This window comes from Oncorhynchus masou, chromosome 20, assembly GCF_036934945.1.
Source record: "Oncorhynchus masou masou isolate Uvic2021 chromosome 20, UVic_Omas_1.1, whole genome shotgun sequence".
Classification (NCBI taxonomy): domain Eukaryota; kingdom Metazoa; phylum Chordata; class Actinopteri; order Salmoniformes; family Salmonidae; genus Oncorhynchus; species Oncorhynchus masou.
In genome coordinates, this window is record NC_088231.1 from 17,822,009 (window position 1) to 17,837,298 (window position 15,290).

Genomic DNA, 15,290 nt, shown 5'->3' on the forward strand with positions numbered 1-15,290 from the left:
TACATAGCATTTTTAGGTGTGAATTTCATGTATGATCGTTCCATCTTTCTCCATAGCTCCTGATCTCTCACTTCCGCTACACTCTGCAGATCAACACTCTAGCTAGACAGGCCCTCATATCAGAGAATGGGCTGTTCACAAAGGTACTGCCTATTCCATTCTTATAATGTTCTATAATACGTTAATACACGTGGAATGTCACAATGCTAGTGGAAACTGATTCAAAAGCATAAGAGAGCTCTGTGTTAAAAAATAAGCACCCTGCTTTCTGCATACTTATAAATGCACCGCTGATACAATCCATTTCCACTAGCATTGTTACATTCTCCAAAAATGATTAATCTGGACGTTCCTAAATTACCAGCTAACTTGTTTAAAAAGTGTTCGGAGTAAACAATGGCTGATTTAATTAAGATACTCATTTAAAATAAGGCCTTCTAAACACTATACGATTATACAATCATAACTTTTGTTACGTTCCCCAGCAAAAATGTCGCTCAAACAGAAGGGGGAACTAACAGAGTCACTGACCAATGACCAAAACAAAACAGGTGGGGTTTTAGGAGGGCTTCTGAAAGACACTCATGGGGGTGTCCACTGAAAGTTGACGAGCAACAACAATTGGAACCTAAAAGACACCCACCATGAGCTCCGACAAAATTTGCCCAAGAAGAGGCAAACAAAAGAAAAACCCACATCAAACTTACAGACAGGAAGCAAACCAAAAAGGTGGAGAAAAACGAAAATCAGACAAAGGAATATTTCTCTAGAACTCATATAGGGAGCACCACACCTAAAGGTGTTGACCCTCCACATATCTCAAGACATCTGGAGCACTGGGCCACCCATTCTTAAATAGCACCTGGGCCAGCACCGTGAAACACCTTCCCATTAACAAGATGGCAACCAGCACAGGTGTAACACATACTGTCTAATGAGGTGGCACCAATCAGTGCGCCCTACATGCTAACGAGCTATACTGTATGTGCTAAAGTCCAACCTCAAAACATAAATGGGAAAATCAAAGCCTGTAACACATTTGATACTGAGCTGGTTATCGTTTTGAGATGTACACCTAGCGACACATACCGCGGTAGAGTAAATTGATCATCTGGCTGAACTGTCAGGCGTTGCCTAGCGACACATACGCACGGTAGAGTAAAGTGATCGTCAGGCGTTGCCTAGTGACACAGTCAGGCGTTGCCTAGTGACACATACCGCGGTAGAGTAAATTGATCATCAGGCTGAACTGTCAGGCGTTGCCTAGCGACACATGCCGCGGTAGAGTAAAGTGATCATCAGGCTGAAGTGTCAGGCATTGTTGTGATACATCTCTGTGAACCTCTCAGTCCTAAACGGGAGGGTTGTTTAGCAACAAAACCGATGTATGCGCAATTTGAGGGCAAAACAAATGTCAATGCCAAAGGATTGTTGGCAACTTTAACTCTATTTTGTCTCCAAATGTTTATTGAAAACATAAATACATTTGCACAATAAGCACTTGTCTCTCAAATATATCGTTACAGTTGTTGGCTAGATAGAGAATTGTATCCATATTAGCATAGCCACATTAGCATAGATGTGATAAGTTAAAACACCTGAAAACAAGACATGGTATCAAGGACAAAATGCAACTCGCTGAAACAAGCCACCTGCGATTCCCCACATGGTAGCTTCTTGTCACTGTTGCTATCTGACCGTTCAGACTCATAACACACAGACATCTGCCCCATCTATGTGTGTCCATCATTTGTGTGATATCAGGCAACCTGTCTTTGTCGCTTAAACCACAGAGCTGCCCTGGCATCTGTCATTAACAAGTTCTGTCATTGATAACCCTGTTTGATATTTAAAACACTGATCGCCATTTAAACCCAACTGCATGTCCAATTATATGACACAAGGAGAGAAGTGACAGGTTTTTCTCACTGGTTACATAAACCATGTTTCCATCCAACCATCATGAGGCTGAATTACCCATCAGGCTTGATGGAAACAGCACATTTTTGCAATAAAAAAAAACTGTATAAATAAATAAAACAACTTTAGACAAGGGTGGATATTTTGCTCTTTGAAATAGATTATGCCATGATTAAAAAAAGGTGAACTATCCCTTTAACCCATCTTGAAGAATGCCAGTGTCGGAGGTCCAGGGATGATGGAGTTCCTGAAGAAAGCTGTGGCCTCATTGACCTACAGCTCCCTCTGTATGCCGGAGGACATCACAGCACGTGGTCTGGAGTCAATCCCCAACTTCCTCTACAGGGATGATGGACTCAGGTTGTGGGACATCGTTCACAGGTAGTTTGTGTACAGGTCTCTTGAGTTTTGTGGTGAAAAAAAAATCCAGGATCTGTCAATTTGACAGCACAATTAGATTTGTGCATTATAAGGTTCATGCAGCTACATTTTTGCTCAGTTTACTAAACTGTAGTCTACTCGTTCCTCCAAAGTAAATCATGCTGCCAGATTATAATGAGGCTTACGGTCTTTTTGCAAAAATTTGTGCTCTTTTGCACTATGACAATGTAGCCCATAATATCAGTACTGGGTCATTCCATGAAATGAGTGTCTTTTGTGTACCTTTGATATTTTTTAAGCCTGTTATATTAAAGCTATATTAAACAGACCTCATGGAAAATTCAATACATTTTTATATTAATAAAGTGTTGTTAATGTGAAAAAAAATCTGCATTTTAACACGTCCCTCTGTGCATCCTCTGTGACTTCTAGGAAGATTTTAACCCACTTAACCTCCACATTTCTACAACTTTTCACCATTTTAAAGCTTTAGTTATTTTGTTGCTTTGATGAAGTAATTTCTGAAGATTATTATATATTTCACATGATTAGTGATTAATTACGTTTTTTAAAAACTGTTCCTAATTTTAAGACCAATCCTGTTAAGTGAATTGAACTCTTATTAAAATGGTGAACCAGAAACACTGAACATCTAGGCAAATCATAAAAAATTGACGAGATGTCAAAAACATAACACTTCAACCCAGTTACCCATAGACAGACAGGCTGCAAATGTTTTCACATTTATTATTATTTTTAAATGAAGCTGACATTCCTGGGTCGCACGTCTTTTCAGTTCGCTGCAGCTAGCGACCGCAACATGCTGCAACAAACACTCAAACAGGACAGTTATATCTCCATCTCATCATTCAAAGTCTCAATCATGGACACTTAAGGACAGTTGTGGCTGCTTTGCGTGATGCATTGTTGTCTCTACCTTCTTGTGCTGTCATCTGTGCCTAGTTAAATATATTAAAAATGTAATTGCCCCTCCCTGTTGCATAGAACAAGCTTCCATTCCCTGTCACCATGAGATTTATGGCTGATTTAAGATAAAATCGTCAAAACACTTACGGTCAACCCTGTTACTTTGTTTGTCACTTAATAGGCACTTACTATAATTGTTTTAATTTTTTATTTAACCTCTGATATATTTTTTTAATTAAGTCTAACATGTGCTCTTTATGACAATGTTAACATAAAAATCACCAAGTTACCCTACTCATAAGGCACCTAACTGGTGGAACAGTCCTGTGTTTTGTCATCGTGTTTTGCTAATACCTGATGTTGTCCTGTGGTTTTGTATAGGTTTGTTCACAATGTGATTGGTCACTACTACACCTGTGACTCAGACGTCCAGAAGGACTGTGAACTGCAGAACTGGATCGAGGAGATCTTCTTCCATGGGTTCCTGGCAGAAACCAGCACAGGTTACACTTTTCTCATTTAAAAGACACACTAGCTCTTTCTCAACTCTTAATCATAAGACTACATCAGTGCAATACAAATGTACAGATCTGATTTGTTGATGATTGTTTCTGATAATAAGTCATATCCAGAAACGTAATATCCAGGAAATTCCAAGTGATTCCATACAGTATCTACTGTAGGTTTGAAACCAATTGGCATCAGATTTTCATGTGAATATTCTAAAATCTTTTTTCAAATTTTCCCACCAGTGGTGTTTCCACCAAATGGACTTGTATCCGCAATACAAATCAGTGCATGATGACAAAATGTACTTTTTCACAAACATTTTTGTTTTTTAAATCTCAAGTTCAATGTGTTTCCATCACATTTTTAACTCTATCGATAGTTTTGTCACAAAATGTTGCATTAAATAGCAAATGTGCCTACTCTGGTCTTGGCACGTGTGCTCTAGCCAACAGCTGGCAGGTCCAGTGAGGATGGGGGTAGTCTACATTATGAGATTATTATGGATTTTTATCTGTCAAACGGTAGTCAAGCATCTATCATCATGTCACCAGAATAACCCCCTCGATATTTCTTGGAAAGTAGCATCAAGCTCATCACCGTGCACTTTCACCACCCTGGGAAGTTCATCATAATTGATTTAATCTGTAGCATGTTGCTGAAATGTGTGTGATCAAAATGAGTGGCGGTGTCAGTTCCTGGGACCATAACCATGGAAAGTGAGGCCAGGCCTGTTGCAGCTCTATAAACTTCCCACAATAACCAAGTGGTAGTGGATCACACACCATAATATTGCGTGACTCCAAGTTTTCTTGGATATGATGGTTATTATATTAATATTTGCACGAAAGATATTTCCACTGCCATTTTTTTGCATAATTAATTTGACCGACACAAAAATATCCCACAATGTCAAACGAACAAATGATCTGTCGTCATTTATTGTAATTGTACCGAAACGTCCTGTTTCCATCACAGCTGTCATGACTTTTTTTATACGGTGTGACTTACATAAAAGCTGAGCTTGGAAACATAGTTACACAAACTAATGGAATTTGATGGTTCTTTCAATGGTGGATGGATGACTCTCTTTGTGGATACAAACGGGATGGAGACTGATTACTCTTTGTTTTTTTAAATCTTTAACTGAACACTGTTACAAGCATTCATGAACTGCCATTATTCCAGTTCTCTAACAACAATTAACAAACATCTGACCAAATCAGAATAGCGCAAAGTAGTTGCAAGGTAGATAATCAATTACCATTCCAATTCACCACACTGTAGGACTAACAACAGTGGACTAACAACAGCTTAGAAAATAACTCTCCTACAATAATCTTACATTTCTTCCCCCCGCCCCCTAGAGAAACATCCCTGTTTCTACATTCGATAAGAAATTGCTGGAGGTCCAAAGATCTGTAGACTTCTCACTTCAGTACATAGACTCCCCTGTCACTTATTAAGAGACTAACTCGGCGGCAACCTGGGTGCTCAGTCGAACTTTGCTCCAGTTGCAGCCTGTCTGTCTATGCTGGTTGAGGTGTAGACATCTGGTCTCCTGAGGGGTCAGGTGGGTCAATGTCTAATGGGCTGGGCAAGAGGGGTCCTGACAAGGGGCCTGGTGAGGCACAGGGGGATCCAGGGACGTCTCAGGTAAGTAGTGTTCCTATGTCTCACAGGGCCTTGAGGATCTGAAGGGTAAGGCACCTGACAAGACTGTCAGGGTCAGAGGTCGAGGAGGTGCAGGTAAGTGTTCCACAGGCTCATTTGTTCCAGGTCGGGGTACAGGTGAGGTGTACGGTCTCAAACAATTTTAGTGGATCACTTGGGTCTTGTTAGGTACCTGCTGGACCAATCTGACCCTGTAGATTACACCAGGGTCCTCTTCTGTAGATCCAAGGCACTCATCAAAGGGACCTTTGCAGTGATGTGAAAGCTTCTGACGTGCTATTGCAGGGTCTTTAAGCCATACAAGGTCTCCTGCGTTGTAGAGAATGTGCATGACATTCGTCGTAGTTGCGTTTTTGTTGAAAGTGAGCATGTTCTCTGTTCTGTGTGGGAGATCCAATGGGCAGACTGTACCATGTCGGTGAGTTGAGCTGTATAATCTGCTGGCGATCCCGCTGCAGTCCAGAGGGGAACAGTAGCTTGGCTGACATCTTCTTCAGCTTTTCAACCATGTGTCAGACCATGTGTCAGGCAGAAATCCGTTGTAGAGGGAGTGCTGGTGTTGTAGGACAGGGAAAGTTGGTTGAGGCACTCGTCACCAGGCTGTTGGGGCAGTGTCTTGGTTGGGAGATTGATGAGTGTCCGATTTTAAATTGTTCCACCATCCCATCACATTGTGGATGATAGGAGCTGGTTCTGGTCTTCTTAACTCCCAGCAACTGGCAAAGGTCTCGGACGATGTCTGCCTCAAACTGATGTTCTTTGTCAGTGTTCAAGGTTTCTGGTATGTCATGTTTGCTGACAAAGTTCTTGAAGAGACAGTGCTGGTCTTTCATGGCACAGAGGTTGACGTACTTTGAAAAGTAATCTTGCACCACAAGCACATAAAGTGCCTTCAGAAAGTATTCATACCCCTTGGCTTATTCCATTTTTTGTTGTGTTACAGCCTGAAATCAAAATGGATGAAATATTATTATTTTCTCACCCATCTAAACACAATACCCCATGATGGCAATGTGAAAATGACTTCAATATTTTTTTGAAAATTTATTTAAAATGAAATATCTACTTTACATACATATTCATACCCCTGAGTCAATACATGTTAAAATAACCTTTGGCAACAATCACAGATGTGAGTCTTTCTGGGTAAGTCTGTAAGGGCTTTGCACACCTGGATTGTACAATATTTGCCCATTATTCTTTTCCAAATTCTTCAAGCTCGTCAGGCGGCAGGTAGCCTAGTGGTTAGAGCGTTGGTCCAGTAACTGAAAGGTTGCCAGATCGAATCTCTGAGCTGACAAGGTAAGATCTGTTGTTCTGCCCCTCAGTAAGACAGTTAACCCACTGTTCCTAGGCTGTCATTGTAAATAATAATGTGTTCTTAGCTGACTTGCCTAGTTAAATACATTTTTTGTTGATCATTGCTCGACAACCATTTTCAGGTCTTGCCATAGCAAATTAAAACACTCGGCCATTTAGGAACGTTCACAGTCTTCTTTGTAAGTCTCTCAGTCCCAGCTTTGATGCACCTGTACTGACCTCGCCTTCTGGATGATAGTGGGGTGAACAGGCAGTGGCTCGGGTGGTTGTTGTCCTTGATGATCTTTGTGGCCTTCCTGTGACATCGGGTGGTGTAGGTTTCCTGGAGGGCAGGTAGTTTGCCCCCAGTGATGCGTTGTGCAGACCTCACTACCCTCTGGAGAGCCTTACGGTTGTGGGCGGAGCAGTTGCCATACCAGGCGGTGATACAGCCCGCCAGGATGCTCTCGATTGTGCATCTGTAGAAGTTTGTGAGTGCTTTTGGTGACGAATTTCTTCAGCCTCCTGAGGTTGAAGAGGCGCTGCTGCACCTTCTTCACGATGCTGTCTGTGTGGGTGGACCAATTCAGTTTGTCTGTGATGTGTGCGCCAAGGAACTTAAAACTTACTACCCTCTCCACTACTGTTCCAACAATGTGGATAGGGGGGTGTTCCCTCTGCTGTTTCCTGAAGTCCACAATCATCTCCTTAGTTTTGTTGACGTTGAGTGTGAGGTTATTTTCCTGACACCACACTCCGAGTGCCCTCACCTCCTCCCTGTAGGCCGTCTCGTCGTTGTTGGTAATCAAGCCTACCACTGTTGTGTCGTCCGCAAACTTGATGATCGAGTTGGAGGCGTGCGTGGCCACGCAGTCGTGGGTGAACAGGGAGTACAGGAGAGGGCTCAGAATGCACCCTTGTGGGTCCCCAGTGTTGAGGATCAGCGGGGTGGAGATGTTGTTGCCTACCCTCACCACCTGGGGGCGGCCCGTCAGGAAGTCTCTCAAAGCACTTCATGATGACGGAAGTGAGTGCTACTGGGCGGTAGTCGTTTAGCTCAGTTACCTTAGCTTTCTTGGGAACAGGAACAATGGTGGCCCTCTTGAAGCATGTGGGAACAGCAGACTGGGATAGGGATTGATTGAATATGTCCGTAAACACACCAGCCAGCTGGTCTGCGCATGCTCTGAGGGCGCGGCTGGGGATGCCGTCTGGGCCTGCAGCCTTGCAAGGGTTAACACGTTTAAATGTTTTCCTCACGTCGGCTGCAGTGAAGGAGAGTCTGCATGTTTTGGTAGCGGGCCGTGTCAGTGTATTGTCCTCAAAGCGGGCAAAAAATGTATTTAGTCTGCCTGGGAGCAAGACATCCTGGTCCGTGACGGGGCTGGTTTTCTTTTTGTAATCCGTGATTGACTGTAGACCCTGCCACATACCTCTTGTGTCTGAGCCGTTGAATTGCGATTCTACTTTGTCTCTATACTGACGCTTAGCTTATTTGATTGCCTTGTGGAGGGAATAGCTACACTGCTTGTATTCGGTCATGTTTCCGGTCACCTTGCCCTGATTAAAAGCAGTGGTTCGCGCTTTCAGTTTCATGCGAATGCTGCCATCAATCCACGGTTTCTGGTTTGGGAATGTTTTAATCGTTGCTATGGGAACGACATCTTCAACGCACGTTCTAATGAATCAGCGTATTCGTCAATGTTGTTGTTTGACGCAATACGAATCATATCCCAGTCCACGTGATGGAAGCAGTCTTGGAGTGTGGAATCAGATTGGTCGGACCAGCGTTGAACAGACCTCAGCGGGAGCTTCTTGTTTTAGTTTCTGTCTGTACGCAGGGAGCAACAAAATGGAGTCGTGGTCAGCTTTTCCGAAAGGAGAGGGGGTCTTAGAATATTTTTATTCTGTAAAAGCTTCTTGTACATGGTTAGCATAAGCAACAGCAGTCTCACGCCTTTCCTCTTTTTGGGCAAGCACAGCGCTCACCGCAGAGCAGGATGCTTCTGTGTAAAGGTAGAATGGCTGCGTGAAGTCTGGGAAGACAACTATGGGAGGCGCTGACAAGGAGTGTTTCAGGTAGGAGAATGCATCTTGGCATGCTTAAGTCCACTAGAATGGAACATTTTCAGTCAGCATATTTAACAGTACAGCATGGTGTGCAAAGTTTGTGATAAACTATATGGCAATATCCACAGAGTCCCAGGAAGGCTCTCACTTCTGTGGATGTGTGAGTAGGCCAGTCCTTCACATTTTGCACGTTACTTGGTTCTGGATGAATTCGATCTTTGGACACGATTTGCTCTAGGAATAGTACCCTTGGAATCGGGAGAGGATTTCTTCCAGGTGCTGCAGGTGTTCCTCGAAGGAACGGACGTAGATGAGGACATCATCCAAGTACAAGTTTTTCATCGGAGGCCTCACAGTACATACTTCATTACTCTCTTGAATGTCACTGGAGCATTGGTCAGCTCACCTCATTGGTATACAGCTCACCACCTCTTTTGCGAATGCTGTCTTTTCTCGATCCTTCTGCTCCACGTGCCAGTACCCATGCTGAAGATCCACTGTTGAGAACCAGTCAGAGCCAGACAGCCCATCCAAGGCATCGTTAACTCGCTGTAGTGGATTAGAATCTTTTGATAGTCACAATATTTAGCTTTCTGTAATCCGAACAGAAACGCCAGGATCTGTCCTTGTTGGGGTCAGAACTACTGGCGCAGCCTAAAGAATGTTGCTTCCTCCGATTACAACTGTCTTCAAGAGTTTGTCAACTTGGTTCTATATTTCCTGCCTTTGGTCTGGTGTCACACGGTAGGCACGATGTTTGACAGGCATGGCATTGCCAGTGCGGACACAATGTTTTATTAGGCCTGTTTGACCTTGGCCTTCTGAACTCTTGCAGAAGACGTCTGTGTATTTCTTGAGAAGCGATTTCAGTGACTGAACTTGAGCGGACGACAAGTTAGTCTCAATCAATCAAATGTATTTATAAAGCCATTTTTACATCAGCAAATCATTATACAGAAACCCAGCCTAAAATCCCAAAAAGCAAACAATGCAGATGTAGAGGCATGGTGGCTAGGAAAAACTCCCTAGAAATGCAGTGACCTAGGAAGAAAACAAGAGAGGAACCAGGTTCTGTGGGGTGGCCAGTCCACTTCTGGCTGTGCTGGGTGATTATAATTGTTCTTCAAGATGTTCAAAGATGACCGGCAGGGTCAAATAATAATCACAGTTATTGTAGAGGGTGCAACCGCTCAATACCTCAGGAGTAAATATACGTTTTTTTTTTGTAGCCGAGCATTAGGAGGTCAAGACAGCAGGTGAGGAAGGAGAGAGAGAGAGAGAGAGAGAGAGAGAGAGAGAGAGAGAGAGAACAGTTTTCAACAAGCAATTGAGTTGCGAGACTCTGCTGTAGAGCTCATCACTCCCCCTAACTGGGAGGGTGCCAGAGACAATTACTCGATGCCGACACATCTTTCTAGAGAATTTACACGCTGAAGCTATGTTGCGCTTGGTGACCTCTGATTGGTACCAAAGATGTTAGGATGAAACAATGTGGATAACAATATCCCCATACTCTCTATGCTCACCAGTTTTAGACTTAGCCAGCACCCTCTTTCAGTTAGCCTTTACATCTGCCGCCCTGCTCCCTGGTAAACAGTGTATGATTGCTGGATGATGATTTTTAAGTCTAATATTGCGGGTAATGGCATCGCAAATGACTAGGGTTTTCAATTTGTCAGAGCCTAACAATTGCATCTGAAGATGGCTTGCAACACGGCTATCCTCACCATAAGGCGATAGATCTCCTGTATATTATGAGTACAGCGACTGCAGTTAGATGTTACTACTTAGCTTTTTCGGCTGGTGGAGGTCCTGTAGAACCATGTCCAGATAAAGCATCCGGGGTGAAAAAGTTGAATGAAGAGAGTAGAGTGAAGAAAAAAATAAGACGTTGTTAAATGTGTTAAATGCAGATTTTGATTAAACTGTTATTAAAGTAAAACTAAAAAGGTTGGCAGGTAGCCAAGTAGCAACAAACAGCACAGCAGCATGGAGACAAGTCATCTATCTTCATAGAGGGTGCAGCAACATCCAGGGAAGGTGATGTGGTACAGCATGTCTTCCACAACTGATATTCAGTAGGGCATGTTGCTGTTGCAGGAAACCAAGCCTAGTATCACTGAATGGTGGGCCCCTCTGACAACTTGAAACTCATGCTTGAGTTGTTCTTTCCCTAGGGGAAATGCATAATGACAAAGTCCAGGGAATGTCCAAACATTGTTCAAACATTGTCCATTGACAGAGCAAGCAAAGGATGTCTTCACGGGGCGCTTTTTCAGAGCTGGATGTGAAGTTCTGAAATCCTCACTGATGATGGAAATGGTTGATCCTGTGTCAAGAAGAGCAGACACTTCAATTCCCTCAAAGATGGCAAGTACAGTGCCTTGCGAAAGTATTCGGCCCCCTTGAACTTTGCGACCTTTTGCCACATTTCAGGCTTCAAACATAAAGATATAAAACTGTATTTTTTTGTGAAGAATCAACAACAAGTGGGACACAATCATGAAGTGGAACGACATTTATTGGATATTTCAAACTTTTTTAACAAATCAAAAACTGAAAAATTGGGCGTTCACAGTGAGAGTCAGCATGAAGGAGCTTATCATCTGTGTCATTAGAACGAAACATAGCAACCTAGTCTGGGGTCTGTGCCACTGGCGGGTATGCAGCATGTAGTTGGAGAGCTGCACAAGTTCTTTCAAAGAAACTTGCGACGAGCTGGGCATCACCGATGTCCTCCGCTCCATGAATCTTCGCCTGCAAGGCTGGGTCCAATCCGGCCGCAGTGGTGAAACTTCACCCCTTCCTGTGCCTTGTGGTCATAGTCTGGGAAGGCCTCCAAAACCAACGAGTGATGTCAGCAATGTACACATCCAAGCTCTCACCAGGCTTCCTAGGGCAAGCATTCACATGTGTCTGAAAGAGATTGCTTGCGGCCAAGGGCTTCCTTGAGTTTGGTCTTGACAACAGAGTAGGTCTTCTGAACCATTAGCGAAAGGCTGTCCCAGTATAGGAGTTCTGAATCAGCTAGGTGCGTGGGAAATACTGAGGCTATTACAGGTCCAACTCCATATCTGGCAGATTGTACATTGCCTGCACAGCCACTTCAAAGCGACAAGACCAGCAAGCAAACAACCCAAGTGCCATCTCCCTGAAAAGCTGGTGGTAGTTAGATATTTTTTGTAGCCCCCCATGAGAAGTGATGGGGGCTACAAAGTCAATAGCATTGTCCAAAGGTCCAGCTTGATTAACATTGTCTAATGTTCCAGCTAGTTTAGCATTAGCTAGAGGTTCAGGGCTACTGTTGTTCAGAGATTCTGTTTCAGACATGTTCCAAGAAAGTAGCAAAACGTTGGCAAATAAGCTTAAACATTTTTGCAAAGGTGACAAAAACTGCAGTAATCTTCTAAATCTCTCAGAAAAAAGATAGTAGCTAGCTCTTACCAGCTGTCCAGATGAGTCCTTCATCCTTGTGCTAGCTGGTGAAAGTATCTACAATGCCCATGGAAAAATTCTTCCAACAATTAACAAACATCTGACCAATCAGAAGAGAGCAAAGTACATGCTAGGTAGATAACAATTACCATTCCACAAAAAAATGCTTATTCGGCTGTATGTTTCAATAAAACAAAGCATTTGTCCACAATTCACAATTCCGATTGTCCACAATTCATAATTAAATTCTGATTGACTCATTCACTGACATTGAAGCAGAGCGAGCAGTGTACAACGATACATAATGTATCATGTGACTAGTTTTTGCAGCTGTCTGCGTTCGGCACTACGGGGAGAGTGAGGGAGAGAGGGCAAACTCCACCAATTTAGTTTCAATGTATGGAATCACTTGGGAATTTCTGGATTTTAGGTCAACTTCCCTTTCATGGTTAACATTCCAAAACTATATCCTAGTTAATTAGCAAAATGTCAATACAGTGTCTGAATGAAGTGGTTTACTGTACCTTCTCCATGCAGGAATCCCTCAGTCTTTCAGTTCAGTGACAGAGCTGGTCAAGTTTCTCACCATGGTGATCTTCACAGTGTCTGTCCAACATGCTGCAGTCAACAATGGACAGGTGATGAAACCAATTGTATCATTTTAGTTTGCCGTGTTACTGTTGTATTATATTGGAAAAGCAAAGTAGTTTGATCTATTTTGCCATTGTCGTTCCAGTTTGATTTTGGGGGCTGGATGCCCAACTTCCCCAACGCTCTGCAACAACCACCTCCCACCACTAAGGGGCAGTGTACTGAGAGCACCATGCTGAAGACCTTCCCTGACATCAACACCACCGTTAATGGCATGGCAGCGGTGTACCTTCTGAGCAGGCAGTCCACTGACTATGTGAGTATATGAGAGAAACTGTATTAAAGTATATTCTATGACTTTAAAACATTTCATGACAATGCCAATCGAATTGTGTCCTTAGTAGTCATAATTAAAATATACTCAGTGGTTCATGAAACAACAGTTTCAATGTCATTTAAAATTTCATCAACTCTTGCGTCCTTAGGTCGCTCTTGGAAATGGCTATCAGGATCACTTCAGTGAGAAGACCCCTCTGGAACTGATTCACGAAACTCAAAATGTGCTGAAGAAATACAATTTTGAAATCCAAGGCAGGAATGTCTCTTTACCCCTGTCATATACCTACCTGAATCCCAACAATGTGGAGAACAGTGTGGCCCTGTAAAATGAGTCGGTCGTATTTCTTATGCCCCAAATGGAAGAAATGCACAGATACAGGGAGAGACTACCTGGACTTGTCCAATAAGAACCACTTGTTTTCATTTTCCATTGAAGCATGTTTTACAACCTTTTTCTACGGTGTGCCCTAATAAATGCAACCTAGGTAATTGACTTTGGTTCAATTGTTAGATACATGTTGCACTTGAACTAGAACTTGAACTGAAAAAAAAAATAATAATAATATTTTACTTAACCCTTCTATTATGTTAGAAAAGGCCAGACACGATTGATGTTCTGATCCAATTTGGAAATGACATGAAGTACAGTTTCCCTTATCAAAATGTGGCTGCGAATGGGACTTTTCACAGACCTTTTCTTCTAAAAACAATGTAGGTGTCCTTTTCTTCACATTTCCCCCTGTCAATCAAGAATGATAATTCTTCAAGTATTACCGGTGAAACATCCATGCAGTATCTGCATACAAACCATTTAATCTCAATCAGTTTGATCTTCTTGAGTTATACAGTGTTTCACACTATCCTACAGTGTTGTATTGAATGATGTAGATTGTGTGAATTGTGGAGCAGATAGTGTTAACAAGTTTGCCTCGTGGACCTATAAGTTTTAGCCACATGAGAGAAAAATGCACTGGTGTTTTTGTCTTACAGTAATGTAATACTATGCTATTATAGTCGGTTCATTATGTGATCTTGCAGAACTTGCAGACATTGATTCAGCTTTGATCCATCTTTATTAAACAGCACCATTCGCCAGAGTAGCCTGTTCTCTAAGAGCAGAGCAAGGACTGTAGTAAAGTAGAGAATAAACACATGCACAGAATGTGATGAGCAGAAGCTTCAGGATCTTTAGTCCGGAGAATAAAAGTTCAGGGAAAGGTCAGATTGTCAGCAACTCCGTTTTATTTAACCTTATTTAACTCCACTTCAAATAAATGTTGCTCTGTGCAGGAAGCAGCTTGTTTCTAGGACACACCGTTCAAGAGTTATAAAGGTCAAAGTGCGGGTCACCTTTACCCAGAACATTGTAGATGTCTCGTTTTTTGTTGTTGTACTGGGCTGTATTTTTACAAGTTCATTACCCCTACCTAGACAAGTAGATGAAGGGTCAAAGAGCAACAAATATTTTTGTGATTTCAATCAAAATATTCCGGTCAACTTAAGTTTAAACTTATGTTTTTTGGGTAGCCTAGTGGTTAGACCGTTGGGCAAGTAACCGAAAGGTTGCTGGATCGAATCCCCAAGCTGACAAGGTAAAAATCTGTCGTTCTGCCCCTGAACACTGTCATTGTAAATAAGAATTTGTTCTTAACGGACTTACCAAGTTAAATAAAGATTCAAAAAAATGACTTCTGACTTCTGTATCATCATCATACACTTTGGTCTAGTGTGGCAGAATCAGTAGAGTGAACCTTAAAATAGCCATCAACTCCAATCCCCTATGGTCATGGCTATCCAATTAGGATCAGAGATGGAAGTGGGAGCGAGGGACACCACTTGCTGTTTTTTCCTGGATCAATGAAAGTCAAGGAACTAAGTAGACCAAACTCAGCTGTTATTGCATTGGTGTCCAAGTTAAGTAGACCTGAACTGACAAAAATAAATAAAGGAAACAGCCTAAGTGAACTGTCTTCATTTACAGTGCATTCGAAAGGTATTTTGTTACATTACAGCCTTATTCTTAAATGATGTAATAATTTTTTCCCTCATTAATCTACATACCCCATAATAACAAAGTAAAAACTTTTGCAAATTTATTTAAAAAAATACAGCTGAAATATCATATTTACATAAGTATTCAGACCCTT

The 15,290-nt window shown here is 42.3% G+C and overlaps 1 protein-coding gene across 2 annotated transcripts in view; it reads left to right on the plus strand.

Moving 5' to 3' along the window:
• LOC135507078 (hydroperoxide isomerase ALOXE3-like) overlaps positions 1-14,831 on the plus strand; it is a 29,188-nt gene extending 14,357 nt beyond the window's left edge. For both annotated transcript variants that reach the window (XM_064926616.1, XM_064926617.1), the window contains 6 exons: positions 57-143; positions 2,132-2,301; positions 3,610-3,731; positions 12,751-12,851; positions 12,950-13,120; positions 13,290-14,831. In XM_064926616.1, the coding sequence (XP_064782688.1) occupies positions 57-143; positions 2,132-2,301; positions 3,610-3,731; positions 12,751-12,851; positions 12,950-13,120; positions 13,290-13,469 (831 nt within the window). In that variant the 3' untranslated portion in view covers positions 13,470-14,831. The remainder of the gene's footprint in view (positions 1-56; positions 144-2,131; positions 2,302-3,609; positions 3,732-12,750; positions 12,852-12,949; positions 13,121-13,289) is intronic.
• The last annotated feature ends 459 nt before the right edge of the window (positions 14,832-15,290 follow it).